The sequence below is a fragment of the Phodopus roborovskii genome, unplaced genomic scaffold, assembly GCF_943737965.1.
Source record: "Phodopus roborovskii unplaced genomic scaffold, PHOROB, whole genome shotgun sequence".
Taxonomy (NCBI): Eukaryota; Metazoa; Chordata; class Mammalia; order Rodentia; family Cricetidae; genus Phodopus; species Phodopus roborovskii.
In genome coordinates, this window is record NW_026126547.1 from 3747254 (window position 1) to 3768902 (window position 21649).

The 21649-nt window shown below is 38.8% G+C and overlaps 1 protein-coding gene across 1 annotated transcript in view; it reads left to right on the forward strand.

The window, feature by feature from the left end:
- Abca13 (ATP binding cassette subfamily A member 13) overlaps window positions 1-21649 on the forward strand; it is a 421036-nt gene that overhangs the window by 264421 nt on the left and 134966 nt on the right. The window contains 6 exon segments of the mRNA XM_051200607.1: window positions 3640-3716; window positions 7675-7693; window positions 10296-10362; window positions 12411-12529; window positions 14794-14881; window positions 19929-20040. Of these exon segments, the coding sequence (XP_051056564.1) occupies window positions 3640-3716; window positions 7675-7693; window positions 10296-10362; window positions 12411-12529; window positions 14794-14881; window positions 19929-20040 (482 nt within the window).

Below are 21649 nucleotides of genomic sequence, written 5' to 3' on the forward strand. Positions count from 1 at the left end.
TAATGGCTCTTTCTATTGATGTGTGTCTTTTCTTGCTCTCCTTTATTCATCTCTCTACTTAATCTTCCTGATCCCCCATGTTCTCCACCCCGCTTCTTCCCTTCTCTTTCTCCTACCTCCCTTCCCTCTCCCCCCATGCTCCTAATTTGTTTAGGGGCTCTTGTTCCTTTCCCCTTCACCAGGAGACCCTGTATGTCTCTGTTACAGTCCTCCTTATTTCTTAGTTTCTGGGAATACTGGAAATAGAAAAGCTGGATAAACAATCAGGAACTACAGATACATGCATAACCAACATAATACAATAGATGGAAGGGAGAATCTCAGGCACTGACAATAAACTAGAGGAAATAAATTCATCAACCAAAGAAAATCTTAAATCCAACAAGTCCTTAACATAAAATATCCCGGAAATATGGAACACTGTGAAAAGTCCAAACCTAGGAATAATAGGTATAGAAGAAGGCAAAGAAGCCCAGCTCAAAGGTGCAGAAAATATATACAACAAAATCATAGAAGAAAACTTTCCTAACCTGAAAAAGGAAACTTTACATTTCTGTTTCAGCTTTTTAAAAATAAGTCTACTTTTTTTCCTATGAAGTTTACTTTTATGTGCTTCCATACTAACTTTATTATTTCATTCATGGTTCTCTTTGTAGACTTCCATGTATTTTTTTTTTGTCTTCTTAGATTTTTAGATTTCTTTGAACATACTTGCAACCTTTCTTTCTTTCATTTATTTAAAATTATTTTTTGAGACAGGGTTTCTCTGTAGCTTTGGGGTTTATCCTGGAACTGGCTCTGATAACCATTCTTTTGAATTCTTTGTCTTAGATTTTATTGAACACACCCTCATTGGACATTTCTGTGGGGGATCAATATTGTTTTGAGGAGTAATAATGCTTTGAATTTTCACATACTTAGTTTTCCTTTCTAATAATGCTTTGAGTTTTCACATACTTAGTTTTCACATACTTTAGTGTTCTTGTGGGAATGATTTGTAGTTTACCTGACATATTGTTTCTCTTCCCTGAGGATCTTTCTCAATTACTATATCCTCAACCCACATGCTTGTAGCATCAGGGGTCATACCCAGTAATCCCCTGTGTGAAAATGCAATAAAAGTCAATTAAAGTGAAACTGGCCATTCAACTGAACCATTTTAAGAAGGAAAGGGACAGTTATAGTAGAGTATACACTAAATAGTAGTTACTGAGTGTATGTGTGAAAGAAGGAAAGCACAGTAAGACTAGTGATTAGTATGTGATAATAGTAAAAAAAAAAAAAAAAAAAAACCCACTGTGAGTAAACTACAGTAGGGACAGTGGGGGAAATGAGGGGTCTCAGGATGAAGGTAAAATGAGAACAGAAAAATATAAAGGGTTGCAAACCAGAGAAACTTTATCCTTTGGGAAAGCCTATCAAAAGGGACTAAACATAAAAAAGAAACAGAAAGAAAAGGAGGTAGGAAGGAAGGAAGGAAGGAAGGAAAGAAGGAAAGAAGAAAGAGAAGCAGAAAAAAAAGCCAGACAGGGAAAAATAAAGGGAAGAAACAGTGAAGAATACAGGTAGCCTTCTAAATAGACAAGATATTAAAGAAAGGAGAAATGTGAAAGGAAGAGACAGGTCTAAGGCCTCAGAGTAAATGTAGCTACAAAACTGGGTGTTGGATCTGGTTCTGGACTCTTCTGCTTCCAATGGGTGTCAGCTACAGCTGTGTCTTCTTTTACAGGCTGTAGCATAGATGTCATTTACACATTGGTGTGTGTGTGTGTGTGTGTGTGTGTGTGTGTGTGTGTGTGTGTGTGTGTGCGCGTGCGTACATGTGTGTGCATGTGTGTGGTGTGTGTGTGACTATGTGTGTGTCTGTGTGTGTGCCTGTGTGTGTGCATGTGTGTGTTTCTGTGTGTGTGTGTGTAGGTGTGTGTGTGACTGAATTGATTGAAAATGGTGGTCACAGCTCTGGGTGACATTCTACATGGTCCTGTTAGCAAGAGATCTCAGGTTGGGCTATAAATGCTGTTCCATCCCTGGTCCTTTTCAATGTCTGGTACTTGCTTTGACTCTGACTTCAGTTGGATTTCTACCTCGGTTAATTTCTCCCCTGCTGTTCCAAGAGTTCTGCTGGCCAGGTTCTAGTGCATAGTACTGTGACATTTGCTCTGGTTCCCACAGTGTGCTATTCAAGGAAGCTATTCAAGGTCTGGAGGGGGCCAAACCACTGATTCAGTGTGTCAAGAATCTTTTTAAAAACTTGAATCTCATAGGACCAGCAAGGTGACTCAGTGGGTAAAGGCACTTGCCACCAAGTTGGATGACTTAAGTTTGATTTTCAGAACCCACATCATGAAAGGAGAGAACTGATTCCCATAAATTGCATCTCATGGTGTGTGTAATTCCTAAAACAATAAATGTTATAAATTAAATTGAAATTGAAAACTGGCATCACCCAGCTACTCTGGTTGAGTGAGAAGAAAGGGCTTTTTGTATCTCCTTTCCTGCTGTTGCCTTTGCTGTGCGCAAGCTTTTCTTCCCTCCACTCTCCTTTCTGTCACTGAAAATGTGTTGTTGGAAGTACAGAGCAGTTCCTGTCTTCTGTCTTATGCCACGGATTAGTTGCCATCAGCTGCCTCCCTCTCTGTCACTGGGAGGAAAGAGCTCCACAAACCAGTCCAATCACTCGAAGATGGACTTGGGACTTCTACCCTGTTCTGCTTTATAAAAGTCCTTATTTCTCTTTGCTACTGAAGCTAGAACACTTTGGATAACTGTTATCAAATTTACCCAGTTTATTTCCTTGACATTCTGTCCAACTATATTTGTGTGTTATCCACAATCTTAAAAGTCTTCTATATTTTATAAGTTTTCCAGTTCTGAGTTGTAATCAAATGAGATGAACCCTACTATCTATTATTCCAATTTTAAGAAGTTGGAAATATATTCCAGACATTTCTTACAGTTGATACACAAAACTTTTTTTTCTAGTGTTTGTTTCTATATATTCCTTCAAAATGACTTGAATGTATTACTGCTGATTCTATCTTCAGCAAGATAAGACAGTGTCACTGACCTTCTACATATCTTGAACTATAAATATACTTGAGGCCCATGGCCAGAAAACTAAACATCATCACTCAATGTGTGCTTTAAACACAGGTCCAATTCTGTACTGAAGACTTCTTACTATGATTCAAGGACATGTAGAAACCAAAGGATATAAATATAGGTTACATTTTTGTATTACTGTGTAATAGGATCAATAATTTTTCCAAGCTAGAGCTCCAGCATGTAGAAAATACTTTTACTGATTTTAACAAATTAACATAATGTGACATATTAGGCAGCCTTTAGAATTTGATTTTAAACCCATGAAAGTAAGTTAAAGTGCTTAGAAAATTAATTGAAAACATCTAGAAAATAATGTGAGTTGTCTAGCAACATCTCCCAATACATATGTGTGTTGGTAAAAGCTGTGCTTGAAGACATCCTGGCTCATGGCCTTTGCCACAAAACAATTGGGGAATTAGCTTTATCTGGTGCTCTGGGATGTGTTAGCTCAACCAGCTTCACTAGAGTGAGGCCAGAATGTGTCTGTTCTCCTTGGGAGTTCCTAATGGCACTTTGTTTCCTTACCATCAACAGCAGTGGAAGTCATGGTATGGACCTCACCCAAGTGCTTCTGCGAAAGTTTGGAGATAAGGATCCTCTCTGTGCTGATGGTCAGCTGTAAGTATCTGGTGCCTTCTGCACAGCGGAGATGCCAACACCCAAAAATGAGAGACTGGAATGTTGCTTCCCTCCATGATGAATTATTCCATGTTCCAATGTAGGCTACATTGAGCAAAATCAGCTTAATTAATAGGTAGGACATCAGTGGGTTTAATGAATGGGTCTCATTGTATGGAAAGGCTAGAAATAAACTGACTAATTATCTATTCCTATCCTTCATAGACATATGCTCTGTAGAACTACAAAAAATAGTATTATTAGTAGAATTTTTTTGACACGAGAAAAGTCAAAGCTAAAAGGACTTCTATAGCAATTAAGCATACATTATGTGTTAACTGTTATTTGCTTTGTAGAGAAAACTTACACATGTTGAGGCATTATTTTTAAGTTAGTAGGTAACATAGATATTTAGAATTCATGGTAGTGTTCTTTCTGTGTCTGGCTTATTTTATTGTTTATAAGTAGTTCTACTCACATTGCTACATGATTTAATTCTTTATAGCTAAATAATACCCTACTGTCATACATGCTACACTTCATGATTCATTTAGTAGCTTGATACAAAACAGAAAATGCAATCACAACAACTTTTCTGTAGTAATCAAAATGAAAAAAATAGTCACTGTTTTCACCCACAGCCTCGCCATGACCACCTCTGTATCTGTGTAACCTCAGACATACCATTTAAGCTTGAGAAGTTTTGGTTTCCTTCTGTAGTTGGAATATTTATCTAGTGTCACTATTTTGTAGGTAAATTAAAGATCAACCTGGGAATGTATGTCATGGTACCTAGAAGATGCATACAAGCCATAGGTATAGTAATAGTAATAATAATAATAATAACAATTATTATTATTATTATTGTTATGTTTCATTTCTTATTTGGCATCTCAACTATCCCAGGTTGACCTCAAACTTAGTATGTAACTGAATCTGACTTGAACTCCTACCCTTCTTCTGCTGCCTATCCAGGGCTGGGATCAAAGGTGTGTGCTCCATGCCTGGCATTGAAATTCAGATTCCATAGTGGTTTTGCTTCTACTGGTCTATTTAAATCCCGCCCAAACACTGAAATATATTATAGACAGCTCTTCCTCTTACATGAGGAATCTGAAATTTGGAAAAAAAATTATAAATTGTTCAAGGCAATAGAGGAAAGGCCAGAACTTTATGGATAGCCCAGTTGCAATTATCCTAACACCTTGGCCAATCTCTGCATCTATTTGCCTTGATGCATGTCTTTTGGATTGTAATGTTGCCATTTTATGTTTCTGGATAAGTGGCCACTTGCCAGTTTCTCTTAATTTACTGAAAATTATTAAGATTATCATTAATTGCAACATGTATTCTGCCCATGTCTTCCCCTCTGTCCCTCGTCCTCCCTTTCAAATGTATAGACTCTGTTTTCCTTGTCATTGTATACTTACATGTATTTATTGATGTGTTTCTAAATATAACCTACTCAGTGTTGCTAGATATTTGATTATATTATATAAAGATATGTCACTGTGATTGGTTTAATAAAAAAAAATAAATGGCCAATACCTAGGCAGGGGGTATAGCAGGGACTTCTAGACAGAAAGAGGTGGGAGCAGAGAGAGAAAGGTGGGCTCCGGCCCAACACAGAGGAAGCAGGCTGGGCAGTACAGAGTAAAGGTAACCGAGTCACATAAAAGAATGTAGACAAAAAGATATGGGTTAATTTGTTACAAGAAATAGTTAGAAGCAAGCCTAAACTGCAGCTAGGCTTTTGTCATTAATAATACATCTCTATTATGAGACATAATAACGAGCTGTCAATTCATAGAAAAAGCCATCTACATACTTAGTCTGTATAATGTTACTTGTACGCATGTTTCCAGGACTGACCATTTGGTATTGGATAACCAATGGATGCACTCTTCCCTGAGAAAGATAGTTTCTACCATTTAGCATTCCTTAGTTGCTTATAGTTCTTTGAGAAAGGCTGAGGCATCGTGGGCTTTCCCTTGTCTACTTTGGTTTGTCGGTTGGTGTTATTACTGTTCAGCTCATGTTTGGGCAGTTGTGCTGGTGAGACTCATTGAGGTAAAACAACTTTGCATTTAAAACGTAGAATCAGTATTTACAAATGACCATGTTGCATTTAAGTGATGCCCTCAAAACATTCACTTATTGAGCAACACTTCATATTATAGATGGAGACCCTCTAATAGTGATTATCAGAGCCTGGAAAGGGTGGGCAGAGAATGAATAGAGAGAGGAAGATTAATGAGCATAGGTATGTGGTTGGGTGGCAAATATAATTTTTAATGATATGATTGACAACTAAGTATTTCAAAATAGCTTCCACAGCATTTTGATTGTTCCCAATGCAAAGAAATGATAAATGTTTCTGGTGGTGATTTTGTTAATACTCCCAGTTTGATCATTACACACTGCATACATATTAAAATATCACTTTAGCCTGGGGAGTCATCTCAGTGGGTAAGAACACTTATTGTGCAAGCATGAAGACTTGAACTTAGGAATGCCTTCTAGGGCCTATGTGGGGGGAAAAAACTAGGCATGAGTGTGTATGCTTGTAAATCTAGCATTTAGGAGTAAAGAATGACAGAGATCATTGGCCAGCCAGACTATGAAAATATTGAGTTACCAGCACAGGGAGAAAAGCTCTCTCACAGGAATAAAGGCACAGTTCCAAAGAAGATAGCCCATGCCCTCCTCTGACCTTTTTGTCCTTATATGAGGCTACTTATAGACTTGCACACTCACATGCATTTAACACATATGTAAGAACAAAAAACACACACGATATTTCACTGCATATCATGGACATATACCCATTGAAATTATAAAATGAAATGGTAGCCTGTTAGTATATGCTGATTGCTTTGAATAAGACTTCTCTGGGCTCCAAGAGTAACATTGAGGGGATGTCTGGCCTGTGAACCCTATTAAGGCATGCCTTGCTTCATAAGTGGTCCCACACTGTCATTTCCTACAACTTTTATTCCTTGAGGGTCTACTGAAAAATCAAGTGGGATTAGAGGGTTCAAGATTAACACAAAGAATCTGTTCTCTGTTCTAAGAAATTTATAATTATAAATGGAGCAGATATGGCTAGAGTTAAAAGCCATGATGGTGTCTTGGATGCTAGTCTGTCTTTTCAGTGATAAGCATAGAAACTCAGACAAAGAAATTAGGAATATGTCTCCTAGTTCATGATGACGTATTTTGCCCATTAGTCATGCTGGTAATTAGTTGAGACTGGCTGACTACTAATGGTCTCCGTGTGGAAGAATTAAGAGAAAATAAATTATGTTCTTTCACTTCAGTCCTCTCTTGAAACATAAAGTGATTTATTCAGTGAAGGGTTCTGTGTTAATGTTTTCATCTTCTCATCTGTAATGAAAACACACAGGATGTAAAACACATACCTCTGAGTAGCAGAAACAGGAGCACATGTGACACATCTGTGGCCCAAAGTTGTATCAAGGAAAGAATTGTTAGCAGGAAAATAGGACAGGTCTTTTCTATGGTCTCTAAAAAGGAAACACACAGGTTAAATCAATGCTTTATTAATGGCAAAACATATTCAAAAGTCATCTCCTTTACAGCGGTGCCAGTGGCCTCTGCCCAGGCTCTGCCCCCATTCCTGATCTAGAGCTGGTGCCTAGAGTAAGATAGCAGGCTGCGTTGGTAGTGAGGGTAGTTCCTGAGGCCTGACACCACTTCTGTCCAAGCTCATCTGTGAAGATGAATGTGAATATCAGAGGTAGAAAGCACAGAGTGTGAACCTGAGGTATCCAGATGAAGAACACACCAGGATGGATACTAGGCTGCCTCAATCAGATCTCACCCTCACTGGCTATGTGGCCTGGACAGCGTACTCAACCTCTGTCTGTCTTTGTTGGCATTAATGTGTTTGCTCTTGCACAGAAATAACCTTCACTCCAAACAGCAAAGTGTCTCCCAAGGAGCTTTTGTTTCCTTTAAGCAAGTACATATCTCAGAACACTGGTTTTGAGGAGAAAGGAGGACCTTACAGCATCTGTCCCTCTCTTTGAGATTTAGGATGCGTATTATACTATTAAAAATTCCAGGTGTCCATATAGTGCCGAGACCTGTTTAGCCCAAATGTTAGGGACCTCCTGACTTTGTTCAAAACTCATTGACTTAGAAACATCATTGTAGTTGTGTCCTACAGAACATATTAGGGATGTTCTCTGAGAACTACTCAAAGAATATTTAGATTGCTAATATCTAGAAAGAAATTTACAAAGACATGTTTGATTCATAATGGGCAATTTCATTTGCCTTTCTCCCTTATGAGCATTCACAAATTCACAGAAAGTCATTGAATACAAAAATTGTTGGAGGCTAAGATGCTCAAAAAACTAAAATCTGTTAAATAGTATCATGGATTAGCATGCAAATCTCAGTTGTTTTTCTCTGTCAAAGGAAGCTAAAAAAGAGAAGATTAAGAAGGGGCAATATGGATTTAGAAAAAATTCATTAAATTATAAAAAATTGTAGTACTTTCCTTCTATGGCTATAGTTTAATCTCACTGAACAAGGTAATGACCACCAACCCAGTTTTTTTGGTTGAATTAAGCAGGCTTTATTTTCTGTCAGTCAGGGCTATCTCCCTAAAGTGGTGTTGGTGAGAATAGCCCCAAACACAGGAGAAGTTTTACAGGCCCCCAAACTGTAAGGCTAGGGGGCTTCCAAGGGTGTTTGGTTATGTAGTAGCTTGGCAGAACATCTATGAGTATGAAGGTCAGGGTATAAGGTCAAATTCCAGAAAATGGGTTAAGACATGGTCAAACTTAAGTTTTACAGAAATCAGGAATTGATTTATTCTGATCTTGGAACAAGATGGCTTATAATCTTAAGATGGAGTCATATTGGTCCACCAATACAAAATATTTGAAGCCAGATACTTTTTTAGAAAAATAGGTTTATTTAGTTCAGAGTTTTGTTGCAGCATAAGAGGATGGTATGAATATCTGTGTAGCTCTGGTGAACAGCATGATGGTGGGTTTGACAATGGTGGTTTGCACATGAAAGGGAACACATGGTAAGGTAACTGGTCAGAAATGTAGGACCAGGCAATCCTTGCTTACCCTTGTTGGCTAAGTCCCATGGGAACAATGAGTCCATCCCAAGAGCTTATGGCCCTCTGTGATTGGTGACCTTGCACAAGGACTTCCTTGTCAAATGCTGCACCCATCCCAGCACCAATCTTTGAGACCAGATTTTGAGACATGGACTCTGCAGGAAGAGGTCACATCCATGACACAGCCCTCCATACCTGTCACCCAAGGCAACTGCAATAAAAAAGGACTGTTGACTGTGAGAGTCATTTTTTTTTAAACAAAAGTAATTGGGTTATAGACACCTGGTTAAAAAATGTAGCACCCTTAGGCATTCATCCCATGTTAAATTAGGAATCCCTAACTTTATGAGCTAATTATAAGATGATGATGATGATAATGATGATGAGTCTGATTATTTTTCATATTTAGAAAATTGTGTTTGTCTTCCATTGGAGCAACACACCTGTAGACAGAGCCTGGGTTTGGGGTTCAGCTTGGCAGGCCAGCCTTTCTGTTGTGTGACCATCTACTAATGGTGGAAACTCTTATAGCTGCTACCCTGATCTTGAGATTCTGAAAAGCTGGGTGAGCAGAGGATATGATAAAAAAAAAAATCTAATTGCTACCTCTGGGTTAGTAAATGGCAATTTTACTTTTTTTCTCTCAGTATTTGAGTAATTTGGCCCATCTATATGAAAGTAAGACTTGACTTAAAATTGTAAAAAAGCTAATGTCTGGAGCTCTCAAGGATAAAAATCTACACAGAAAAAGAACGTAAAAGCTTTTCTGTGGCCAACCAGATGGCACAGTGGGTAAAAGCCCTTGTGGCTAAACCCAAAGACTTAAGCTTGATTCCCTTGAGACCCACCTGGTAGAAGGCAAAATTTAATTCCCACAATGGTTCTTTGCCTTCCACCATGCAGTATAGCATGTGTACACACACCACACATACCCCAATACACACACACACACACACACACACACACACACACACACACACACACACACAAATAAATAAATGTAGGAAACAATGTATGAGTTGTTTATTCATTCCTACCTACTAACCCTCACAATCTGTCCTTATGTGGAAATTTAATTATAGCTTTTCTATAAATGATTAAATTGCTATAACATGACAGAAGTGAATTAACAGGTCAATTTAATGCAATTAATAAGCAATTATTAGTTGCTTCTCAGTATCTGGTTATGATCTGAGAGTCTTGGGGTCTGCCAAAGAACCCAGCTCTGGGAAGTCACAGAGCCTGTCGCATGCTCAGTGTGAGCAGCCAGTTAATCCCCATGTCACATCATGGAATCCTGGCATGGTCACAAAACATTGTCATCAGATTAGTGGCTCACACTGTGAAAACAAATGACAGAATTCTGTCTTAGCAGCAAGGAGGGGCTGTTTTGTAAACTGTGTTATACTATGGCAGAACATGCATTCATCAAAAGGTCTTTTCAATTCTCCCTTTTGTTCTTTAGGAGAAATTCTTCAAGCTGGCATAGGGACCCTTACTCTGGCCCAGAATTCCAGGAGTCATGCGGCTGCCTGGTATGTTTCTGAAGCACCCTTTGTTGTTTGAAATTTAAAGTTCACATTAAAAAAGATGAATTGCTTCCACCTACCTCTTTTTTTTCTTGCTTAAGTCTCTTTATGTCTATATTTACTTACTAGGTTATTTATGGGAAGTTTTCATCCCTTACGGTGAACATGGTTCCCTTCTTCTATAGCCTCTGCTGCTTGCCCATTCCCTGCTCACACTTAAAACTCTCCCACTGACTCTTCTGCCTGCAATTCCCTGCTCAAGCCCCTTAATCATTATGACACCCCACTAGGATGCAATGAGCAGGTAAGTCCTCTTCAGTTAGAGATGAGAAACTAGACTTTCTTTCCCTTTGCGAGAAATCTCCTCACATCTCACAACAGGGTGACCTCAAGGCTTTCTTTGTAATTTTATTCAAATTCTGAGAACTAGATATTACAACCCAAGATACTTCTCAGGATTTCTAATATGTTTGATATGCCTGTTTTTGAGATGAAGCCCATAGCTACTCTGTCTGTGAAGGAGAACAAATTGAAATTTGTTTGGAAAATTGGTTGCAGTTCATCTCAGAGGAAATATCAGAAGCTAATTAATGAAAGGCATAGATCTATTATCTACAACCAGCCATCAGCTGGTTGTAGATTTACCTGTCAAAATGCTATGGGTGTATTTTAGCTGGTAGAGCACTTACATATAACACACAAAGCCTTAGGTTTGATCTCAGCATTGTATAGAGTAGGCATGGTGGTCCTGCCTGCAATGCCATGACACTGGAGAAAAAAAAAAAAAAAAAGGAGAGATCTTCACTGATCATCCATAAGGGAAATGATCACATGGAGAACACATTAATGGGCCTTTTTAGCTAAAGGCCTATGGGGTCCATTATTTCCAGCAGCTTGATTGGCTTCTGGAGTGTTTCATCTGCTTTCTTCTCATAGACAAAATTCAGGAAAGAGAGAAAGACAATGCAGCTGCACCCTAGGGACTGTGAGGACTGGTGACCTTAAGGTTAGAGCACATTTCCATGTTTCCACTGTGGTCAGGGAACACACCTGCATGCCTTACTTCTTTGTACTGGCCAAAAATCTTTATTGCTTTTCTTCATCTCACTTCTTCCATTTATTATGAAACCTTTAGCGTTGTGCTCTACGCTCTTGCTCTTGAGTCTGGATTTAGTCATTCTTTTACAGTAATGGCTTTTCTTACCACAAGCCTGGAGTCTATTAGGATTAGATCGGGTTTCAAGGGAATAAGGAGAATGAATAACTATCAGAATGGTATTATGGCCTCCAATTCAGCCCAAATCATGTGAAATATAAGATTTCAGTAATATGCATACACCAAAAGAAAGATGCCAAATGAGTGATATCTATGGCAAAAATGCTCAAGAGCAGTGCTATTGTTTTCGTAAGAAACTGTGACACAAGGCTGAGGGAAAACAAGCTTCCAAGGCTGGAATAAAAGTTCAGAGACAGTTTTCCTATTTTCACATATTATACCCCAAAATCTGCTCTCAGAGAAGAGCATTTAATGTGAACTTGGTGGTAGAATGGTAGTCATATGGTTACCATTGGGCTGACCACACCCTCCTTCCTCATTTGATGGGCATTTCATCTAGTAGACTTTAGCAAACGCCCAGCAGGCTGGTTGAGTTTGGCCTCTAACACATATGAAAGAAACATAGGCCTTTGAATTCTCCTGCTTACCCTTCTCCTTCTATTTGCCTCTGACTCTTGCAGCGTCTTCAAATGAAAGATCATGTCAGTGAAAACATCTTCCTTTTTTAGTTCCTATAGATCTGCCCAAAATTACAAGCAAAAAAGGATTTGAAGTTCTTGGATATAATTGGCAGCATAGGTCACAGTGGAATTCTGGGAACCCTTGGCTGCAGGAGGCACTTAAAGAGATTTCAGTCATCAGAATATCTAAAAGGGCTGGAGATAATTTATTGAAAATTTAAAGCTAGGGAAAGTCACATTTAGTTTAAAGTAATGTCAGTAAGCTGAGTGTAGGTTCTCAAAAAGTTTCTATTTTGTGTCTTTGAAAACAATTACAGAAGTGTCCAAATAAAAGTGCCGGGGCTCCCTATCTGACGAATTGCCTGGGACACACACTGCTCAACCTCTCAGGCTACGACGTGGAAGAGTATTTACTAATGCCATCTTCAAAACCAAGGTATGTACAAAACTGTTGGTTGATCTTTACTATTGTTTTTAATTGCAGTTGTCCTTCCACGTGCACAGAGACTGTTTCTAGGAACCCAGAGGATACCCTAATCCATACAAGTTTGAATCCCTTATATAAAATGGTGCTATGGTACTACCATAGACCTCCACTCATTTTCTCACATTCTTTAGTCAAAGCTTGATGACTTATGGTACCTGACATCGTAAAAATGTATGTTAAAGTAGTGATGAATAAAATGTTTGTGTATGTGGAATGTAGCCACAGTTATTTTCTGAATATTTTCCACCAGTAGTTGGTTGAACCCACATGTGTGTGGATCTCATGGGCTTTGAGAGCCAATTGAAATTTGGAAAAACCCATTGTTCCAAGTGGCAATGTGCATTAAAGCTCAAAAGTCTGATACACACTGTAGTGTTCATATGAATTTCAAAGCCAGGCCTTAATAAGGTTCTTTATTGCTGACTTTTAGCCTTTGTAGCATTGGGGGTAATTATTTCAATTGAGATCTCATCATTGCCAGAGGCGGGGGAGCCAGTGGCAGTTTTGGTGCTTCAGGGGATACAGCAGAGGAACTAATGAAATAATGGGCTCTTGTTAAAATTTCCTCTACTGTGTAGCACCTAGTAACGGAACCTGACCGCAAACCATGTCTTATAATTCCTTGTAATTTGGAAATTTTTTTGTGTTGAAATTTTGGAAGCCAATATGTGACTACAGATATGGTAAATAGGTATGAGTGCTTCACATTGCTTTACATGTCAGCAGCTTTCACCATTGTCTTACTTTGGGTTTCTATTGCTGGGAAGAGACACCACAATTATGGCAGCTCTTATAAAGAGACATTTAATTGGGTGGCTTACAGTTCAGAGGTTCAGTCCATTATCATCATGTTGGGGAGCATGCAGTCTCCAGGCAGACATGGTGCTGAAAGAAATAACTGAGAGTCCTGCATCTTGCAGGCAGCATGAAGTTGACTAACATCACATGGAGGGAAGCTTGAACAAAAGAGACCTCAAAGCCTGCCTCCATAGTGACATACTTCTCTAACAAGCCCACACTCCCTTTCGGGCCATTTTTTTCAAACCACCACAACCATCCTGTCAAATTTCCCAAGTCCATAAAACACATTGCATTGCTTCATAGATGCAGACATCCCAAAGGCTGTCCATGCTGCTAGGATACTAAAACACCTTGCATTTGTTTTTTCTCCTTCTTTTCCAGGCCAGTATGTTGCTGTTGCCCTCAACACTGACCTCCTTTGCACTCTGGTTTGTCTGCATCTCTATTGCTTCCTTCCCTCCTAGTATCCTTAAATATATCCTACAACCTCTGCTTTTCTTTTCTCACTGTGATGTGGTAGAAGTTGTGTGCCCAGAACTTAGAATAGTACCTGGCATATCTGAAGTATCTAGTCCATGCTTATTGAGTGGATGAATGAATTCAGTTGAGCCAGATGGGAACACACCCATGTTCCTTAATTTTTGTAGTAAGGATGCTATGGCACAAGCCTGTTGTTCAGTCTTTTTCACCCAGAGACTGAGAAGCCAATATTAATGTGAACCTTTATTTCTGATGTCAACTATGTTGGCAAGCTTAATAAGTATAAGATACCATATAGCCCACTGAAATAAAGTTACATAATTCTCACCCAGAAAAAAAATCCCATTAACTTCCTGAAAGACAAACCAACAAGTTAATGATTACAAAATTCAGTATGGTAATTTGTATAATGGATGGAAGTGTAAGGTATTAGGAAATTCAAAAGAAAAGGAGCATCTCACCCAACTCTAGTTCCATGATGTTTTCTTGAGCAAGGCAAGCTGTGAGTAGTAAAGGAAAGGTGCAGAGCATGACAGCCAAACCAGGTGGTTATAAGATTGCACTGGGGCAAGTCATCTTGAATAGTGGGTTTGAAGGGAGGGGGCATGCCTACGAATTAAAAAAAAAAAAAAGCACAAAGACTCATAACGAATTCCATCCATGGTGTTTGTTTCCTACTAAGTTCTAATAAATACAGCTTCTAGTATGGTGAGCCATGTCTATTCCTTCTCCATCAGCAATACTCCTTCTGAGTGCTAGAATAAGGTTGGGTCATTCTCACCAGCAGCAGTCTCAATTTGTGCAGTCTTCCAATGGTTCTGACATGCTCAGAAGTCTTGAGATAACTGAAAGTACTATGTTGGTTCTGACTAGCCCTTTGGGTGGAAGTCCTGGTACCCTGATTGGATTAATTTCGTGTTTACTCCTAACAGGCTTGGAGGTTGGTCTTTTGGAGTACAAATTCCCAATGAAGTTGAGGATGTGAAGACAAACACATCAAAGCAAAGAACTTTGGCAAAGGTAATAGAATTCCACTTCCTTATGTTTTAGAGACTATTTAGACAAACAAAATCCCAAATACATTTGTGCACAGGCTTACTGAAAGCAGATCAAATTCCAGTGTTCATTACTAAACATTGATGATGATTGTGTTATGAAGATCCTCTTGAGAGAGAAAAATGAGTTGACTCTTTTTAGAGGGTGTAGAAATACAACAAACTGTTTACTACATTTTGTTTAGATAGATTTTCATCTATTAGACTAAGGTAAATGAAAGGCTAATCTACTCTTTGAGATGCCTATGGTTGCCTTGAATGGAACTACCACCACTGTTCATGGTTGTCAAGGAATTCTCCATGTATGGAGTTGAACTCTTCATCTTCCAAAAGGTTGTGTGCATATCAGCCTAACAAAAACAAGTCAGTTCCTCAGGATGACTCGTAAGGGCTCTGGATTTCTGTGTCCTAGCAAGTGTACCCTAGGAATTAGGCATATTCCTTTCAGAATTACAAGAAGAAAGTAGAAGGTTCTTCAGTTGGGAGGGAGTGAGGATTGGATACATGACTGTTTATCCAAAATGGAAATACAGAAATGATAATGATAAAAAACAGTCAGCATAAGTTGAAAATGGGTAGAAATGAAAGGATCAGTGCTTTTAGTCTCTGTGATTGGAGGAGAAGAGCATTGAGAGACAGCTTAGAAAATATAGGTTAGGGGAGAAAACTAATTCTAGTATGAAGGAGTGAGTGAAGAGATGGCCAAATAATTTCTTTCTTAGTGTGCAGGTATCCCATGTGCTCATAAACTCACCATGGAACCAGGAACCATTGCCTCTCCCATGTGCCCAGGAATCACACTCCCTACTGGGATGCAGGGTGTTTGTGTTTCCCATGAAACGGAGAGGCTAATCCACAAAAGCACTTGTGTATGTGATGTTTACTCTGGGGATAAACTCTCTGCACACACTTCACATGTAATCCCCAGAGATAGTCTCAACAGCGGCACTTTATAATCTAATCCCCAAAGAAAATCCCAAATCATAGTATGAAACTGCACGAAACTCCTCCTTTGGCTGAGGCTTCTCTGAATACCTCTTCTTTCAAAATCTATGTGCAAAAAGATTTATAGATCTCAGCATCCATAACTTAAAGGGTAATAATTTAAATGGATCCATTGGTTTAAATTAAAAGTATTCTGTAGATATGGTTAAAATATGAGGAATTTCAAAATGCTCCTGTTGATTTGTAACAATGCCTTGATTTTTCTACTCAAGTCCAAACACTCCATGTTGCTATCACATGTCTGTGTCTTTGCTTTTAGACTTCAGAGAATAAGTCTCTTAACCAGTGATAGGATAGAACTGGCTTGTGAGTTGTTCTGACTCTTGTTTCTGTTGGTCCTTATTACTCTTCTGCATTTTGTTCTCTACTGGCATTTGAAAGAGCTCTGTTTGATCCTTTGGGAAACATACTTTTTTTTTTCTAGGAAACCGGATTATCCTAGAGAGGAGCAAAGGGCTCGGTTATCTGAGCCCAGAGGTGCCGGGTGTCCTGTCAAATGATGGTATTATCCTTTTCCTTCAGCTTTCTGGCTGTATTCCTAAGACACAGGTGGTGATTTTCATTGTTCTTTTGAAGGAAAAGTGGAAATTTGGATGTGATGATGCCTAGTACATGATTCAATTCAGAGAGTATAGCAGGCTTCTCATGGACATTTCCCTGACAGCCTCACTCACAACTCCAGTGTTTTATTCTTATTTAATCCAAATTCACTTTCAATCGTATGCATTTCACACAAGAAGGCCAAACACATTACTCACAAGTGCATGTGTATGTGAGCATGTGCATACATGTACCTGTGTGCTAGTGTGTGTGTGTGGGTGGGTGTGTGTAAAACATTCCCTCCTGCCTATGATTTTACACAGGTGAATATACCCAGACAGACTTTATTTTCTTCCTTTAATTACCTGCGATTCCTGAGTGCAAAGATCTGGAGGTAACACAATCTGTTCCTACAAGGTTAACTTCCTATCTCCCTTACTGAACTTTCTCACTTTCTGTCTTTTCAGCTAACAAGGAAATAAATCCCATAATTATTTCCTGAGCATGATGTAGTTTTAGAAAATAATTTTTTGAAGGAAAAGAAACCACATTTTATTTGAATACTGCAAAATCCTTAGCACAAATTTTAAGATCATCTTAAAATTTAGTTGATTAAAAATTTAATAAAGGTCCTCTTAAGTGGAGATCACTTAATTAAAAAAAAAAAACCGACAGAGGAGCTCAAGAACACTTTAAATTATTCTCCTGGAATCTCACATACTCAGTTCTTCATTGAAAAAAAAAAACAACCCTAAAACAAATAAACAAACAAAAAAGCAAATAAACATAAAAACAACTCGAGCAGATAGCTACAAGTGGTCAGTAGCATCGTCAGTACTGGAGCATTTAGTCCATGACTGCCAGGTGGACAGCAGCTGTGGGCTGTGCCTAGCAATGCCACCTGGTATCTGGCTCTGAGATGCTTCTAAGCTGGACCCTGGTACTGCCTCTGGGGAATATTCCCCACTCCATCCTTTGCAAAGGTCTGTAACTCTATTCTCTGGAAACATTTCCTCATCTTCCTGCATGGCTGCATGTGAAGAGGCTGTGTAGATGTGTGCCCCTGAGCAACCCCTCAGCTAGCCTGCAGAAAGCTGGGCTGTAGCTTACTCTACCAGTGGGCATTCAGTTCTGTTGATGTTGATTCCGGGGTGCTGCTCTCTGCACAGCATCTAGGCTGTTTGTTTATGTAATTAAGGGCCACCTGTGGTTCTTGTTGAGACAAGAACTTAGTGAGTTCTTAAATTTAATTACTGGGATTTGGGGAATGTCAGATACCAGGGAGCATCACACACCTTCAAGTACAAGGAAGGTTCTTCTGTTCCTTTGAGAGGGCCACTTGCACAACTCTTGTTATTTTAATATGAAGTTCTATCTCTACGCATGTTGCTTAGAAAACTTCAACCCTGGTCTGTTGGGCACAACTTCTATGTTTTGTCTTCAGACATACCACAGGTGACATTTTGACAAATGTGTAATAAGGACCCATGTTTATCAGTGGTTCACAGTGGCTACCTTGCCACTTTCTCCAGCACTTCTGCACATTAACTCCCTACTCCCCAAGCCCTATAAGTGTCTCTTGTCACCTAGGTGCTAATTTTAAAGTGGTGCCTTGTATTTTCCGTTTCTGTGGCAGTCACACCTCCTGGCAGTGTTAATTACTCTGTCAGTTATCTGTTATCCCTTCCCACTCCAACACTGAATCTCAGGATTTCCACATCTCAGAGGCCTCTGGACAAGGGTCACTTATTTAGCTCAGAGTCTCATCTCAAAGGATCAAGGAACAGGGATGAGAAATGTGGGCTATTAACTGTTCTAGAATAGAAACCACTGAGCCCAGGGGGATGAGGCCTGGGGGTAGGCAGAGGCTCCTAACTCCCCAGCTCTGTTATCCCCTCAACACTACCACCTTGCTGTTGATATTACTGTTCTGAGATATTGTGAGCTCAAATACAGCAGTCTGTTAAAAACAGACAGGTAAAATCAAAATTAGAATTTGAAAATTTCTGATACAGGGTGGAGACTACGGTATCTTCCCTTGCCCCGATCTTTCTCTTTTTCCTTCTCGTGTGTGTGTGTGTGTGTGTGTGTGTGTGTGTGTGTGTGTGTGTGTGTGTGTGTGTGTGTGTGTGTGTGAGAGAGAGAGAGAGAGAGAGAGAGAGGATATAGACTGTGAGGGAAACTTCTGAATTTCTGTTAGGCCAAAGAGGTAAACATACTTCTGATATTTAATCCAGAATCCTTTAGCTCAGTGCTTACCCCATCCCAGCACACCGGCCTCAATCTGCTTTGCAGGATTATAGCACTAAAATGCCCTACATTTGGAAGTGGGGTTTACCCATGCTCTGCCATTATCTTTAGATAAAGTTTCAGCACTCATAGAATATCTTGACTTATCTGTTTAATAGGTTTCAAGATGTCTTCCTTTCCCTTGCAGCTTAAAAGATGACTTTGTAGTGTAAATAAGGAGTTGGAAACAGGAGTGAGTTGTGTGAAAGATGGGGTTCTTGTCTCCTAGAATGAAAGAATTGGGAAACATTGGCTTGTATAGTAGTGGGTTTTTATTTTAGTTCATATTTATAGCATTTCATTACTTAGCTGTTCCCACAGACTACTACTTACAGTCCCTGTAAAATACACTTAGTCACATAAGGATGGAGGAAAAGTGACTTGAGGTCTAGCTCTCACTTGTATAAACTTGTGTGTAAATTTGAGACTGCTCCTTGAGGGCTAATTTTCTATGGGGTAGCTCTTCCTTTTCAAAGTAGATTATCTCTTGCTAAACAACATTGCTAGAGTTATGTGCTCTACTACTGATGAATTAAGACCCAAATATACTAGCTGGCAGGTTGTATTTCTTGAAGACAGTAGCATTGTAGACTTACCAAACATAATTTATTTTTTATTAAAATCTTCATATTTTGATTTTGAGGAAAAGGAAGCAGTTGTTCAGTTAATGCTTTTTTTTAATGATATTTGGTATCTGTTCTTACAAACATGGTCTTTCTCTTTTCTCCTTACCTTTCTCATACCAAAAGGTACATTGCTTTATTCTCTATTCTCAACAAATGTTCAATTTATTTTGAGAAATAATGTTCCATGTGCGGTTATTAAATTGAAAGTAATCATTTTTTTCTGATCATCTTCCACGCCTTTAATTTGCAGGTCAAATTTCATTAGCTTACCAACTGAGAAAGAAAATAAAATAATGGGCTTTGGTCCCAAATCCTATGAGACTATAATTATAAAGCAACATTTGCATTTGTTCTGGGGAAAATTAATCTATTTTTAGCTGTAAATTATATGCTTGAGATAAATATAAAATTAGCAGACTGGAATTGGCTGTCACTGTCAGCCATGAGGGAACACTGCTCTGAGGCCTGTGTTCAGGTGCTGTTGAAGCTTAGAGACGCACAAGCAAAGTTAAGAGCCACTTTCATGAAATTTGTCATCTTTTTCTCTTCCAGGTGTGGTATAACCAGAAGGGTTTCCATTCTCTCCCTTCCTACCTAAATCATCTTAACAACCTGATCTTATGGCAACACTTACCGACTGATGCTGCAGACTGGAGACAATATGGTAATGTTATTTTTTATGCAATGTCACTAACTACTTCCAGCCTAATAGTATTTGTTTTCTTTTTGGATTTTCTAGACAGCTCTGTAGACCAGGCTGGCCTCGAACTCACAGAGATATGCCTGCCTGTGCTTCCTGAGTGCTGAGATTGAAGGTGTTTGCCACCAATGCCAAGATCTTAATAGTATTTTTAAAAGTGAAAGATGCATTCTAAGAAAATGAAGAATGATAAGCAGTTCCATATTAGACATTGCCTGCATAAAAACACACCAAGTTCTGGGCTCTCTCTGTTTCTCACATTAAATGTCCAACTTCTTGGAATTGTAACCTTGTCTGTGAAACAAAAGGTGTTCTCAGAGTTTATTTCAAAAATTACTCCGCAGTTTAATATCACACAGAAGCAAAATTAATTCAATTTTTAAGGACATTATCATATGGAATATTGCAGTGGAGAACAAAAGATTTCCCTAATGTGTTACCATTAGGAAAGTGAACATTGTAATTTGATTTATGTTGGCTCCTCTTCTCATCAGTCCCCTGTGTCAACTACTGACTGATTACCTATGCTTTCTTATTTTGGTAAATGGCTTAGGTCCATTTTTGGTGTTCAGAGGAGTTGATTTCTTGGTTGAGGGGAATCTCCCGGCTCTAGTTGAGTAGAGAAGCAATAATTTATCAAGTTAATTCAGTGTCATTATGTAAAAAAGAAAAAATCAGGAAGCATGAGCAACAACAGGTCATACCTGTTATAGTCTATTTCAGTTATGTTTGTGGAAGTATCATTGCTCAGGGAGGTCAGTGCTGAGCAGTTACTCTGAATTGGCTCCCTCTGCTTGCTTTTACAATTTGTTCCACATTTCCTACCTTTTGTTTCACATTTCCTACCTGCTTTCTTTTTTTCTTTTCTTTCCTTTTATATGTATGGAGTGTTTCTCCTGCATATGTATGCCATGCATGTCATGCGCATGTCTTGTGCCCTAAGAGGTCAAAAGAGTTCATTGGATTCCAGGAAACTGGATTTGCAGATGGTTGTGAGCCATCACTTTAGTCCTGGGAATTAAATCCAGTTCCTCTGAAAGAGAGACAAATAGTATAAACCATTGAACCATGTCTCCAGTAACCTTACCTTTTTTACTTTTGCGTTCTGTTGTGGTGTTGGTTTTTGTGGTTGCCTTATACACACCTGTGGCAAGTAGTCTACCTGTCCCTATGGCTCCAGCCTGATAAAACCATTTTAAATGAGATAAGCTTGTTTTTTAATACCCTAATGATGTATAATGATAGTGAGAAATATCAAATACTTAATGTGTATGGCCATGAGAAGCACAAAAGTCATATAGAATAGGGACAAAAGAAGGGTATTTATTAAGTGTCTAGGTAATATCAGGAACTTCAGAAGGATTAAATATGCATAGTTCCTTTAATTTTTCATGTCAAAATTTGTAAGATAATGTTTAGTAGATAATTCCATTGAGACTGGGCTTCACAACTTTGCACTTTGTGGTTTTCTGTAATACTCTCCATCTGTTGCATAGCGAAGTTTCCTTGACAAAGTATGAAGACTGCACTTATCTGTGGGTATAAGGGCAGATGCTTATAGATTTTTGTTAGG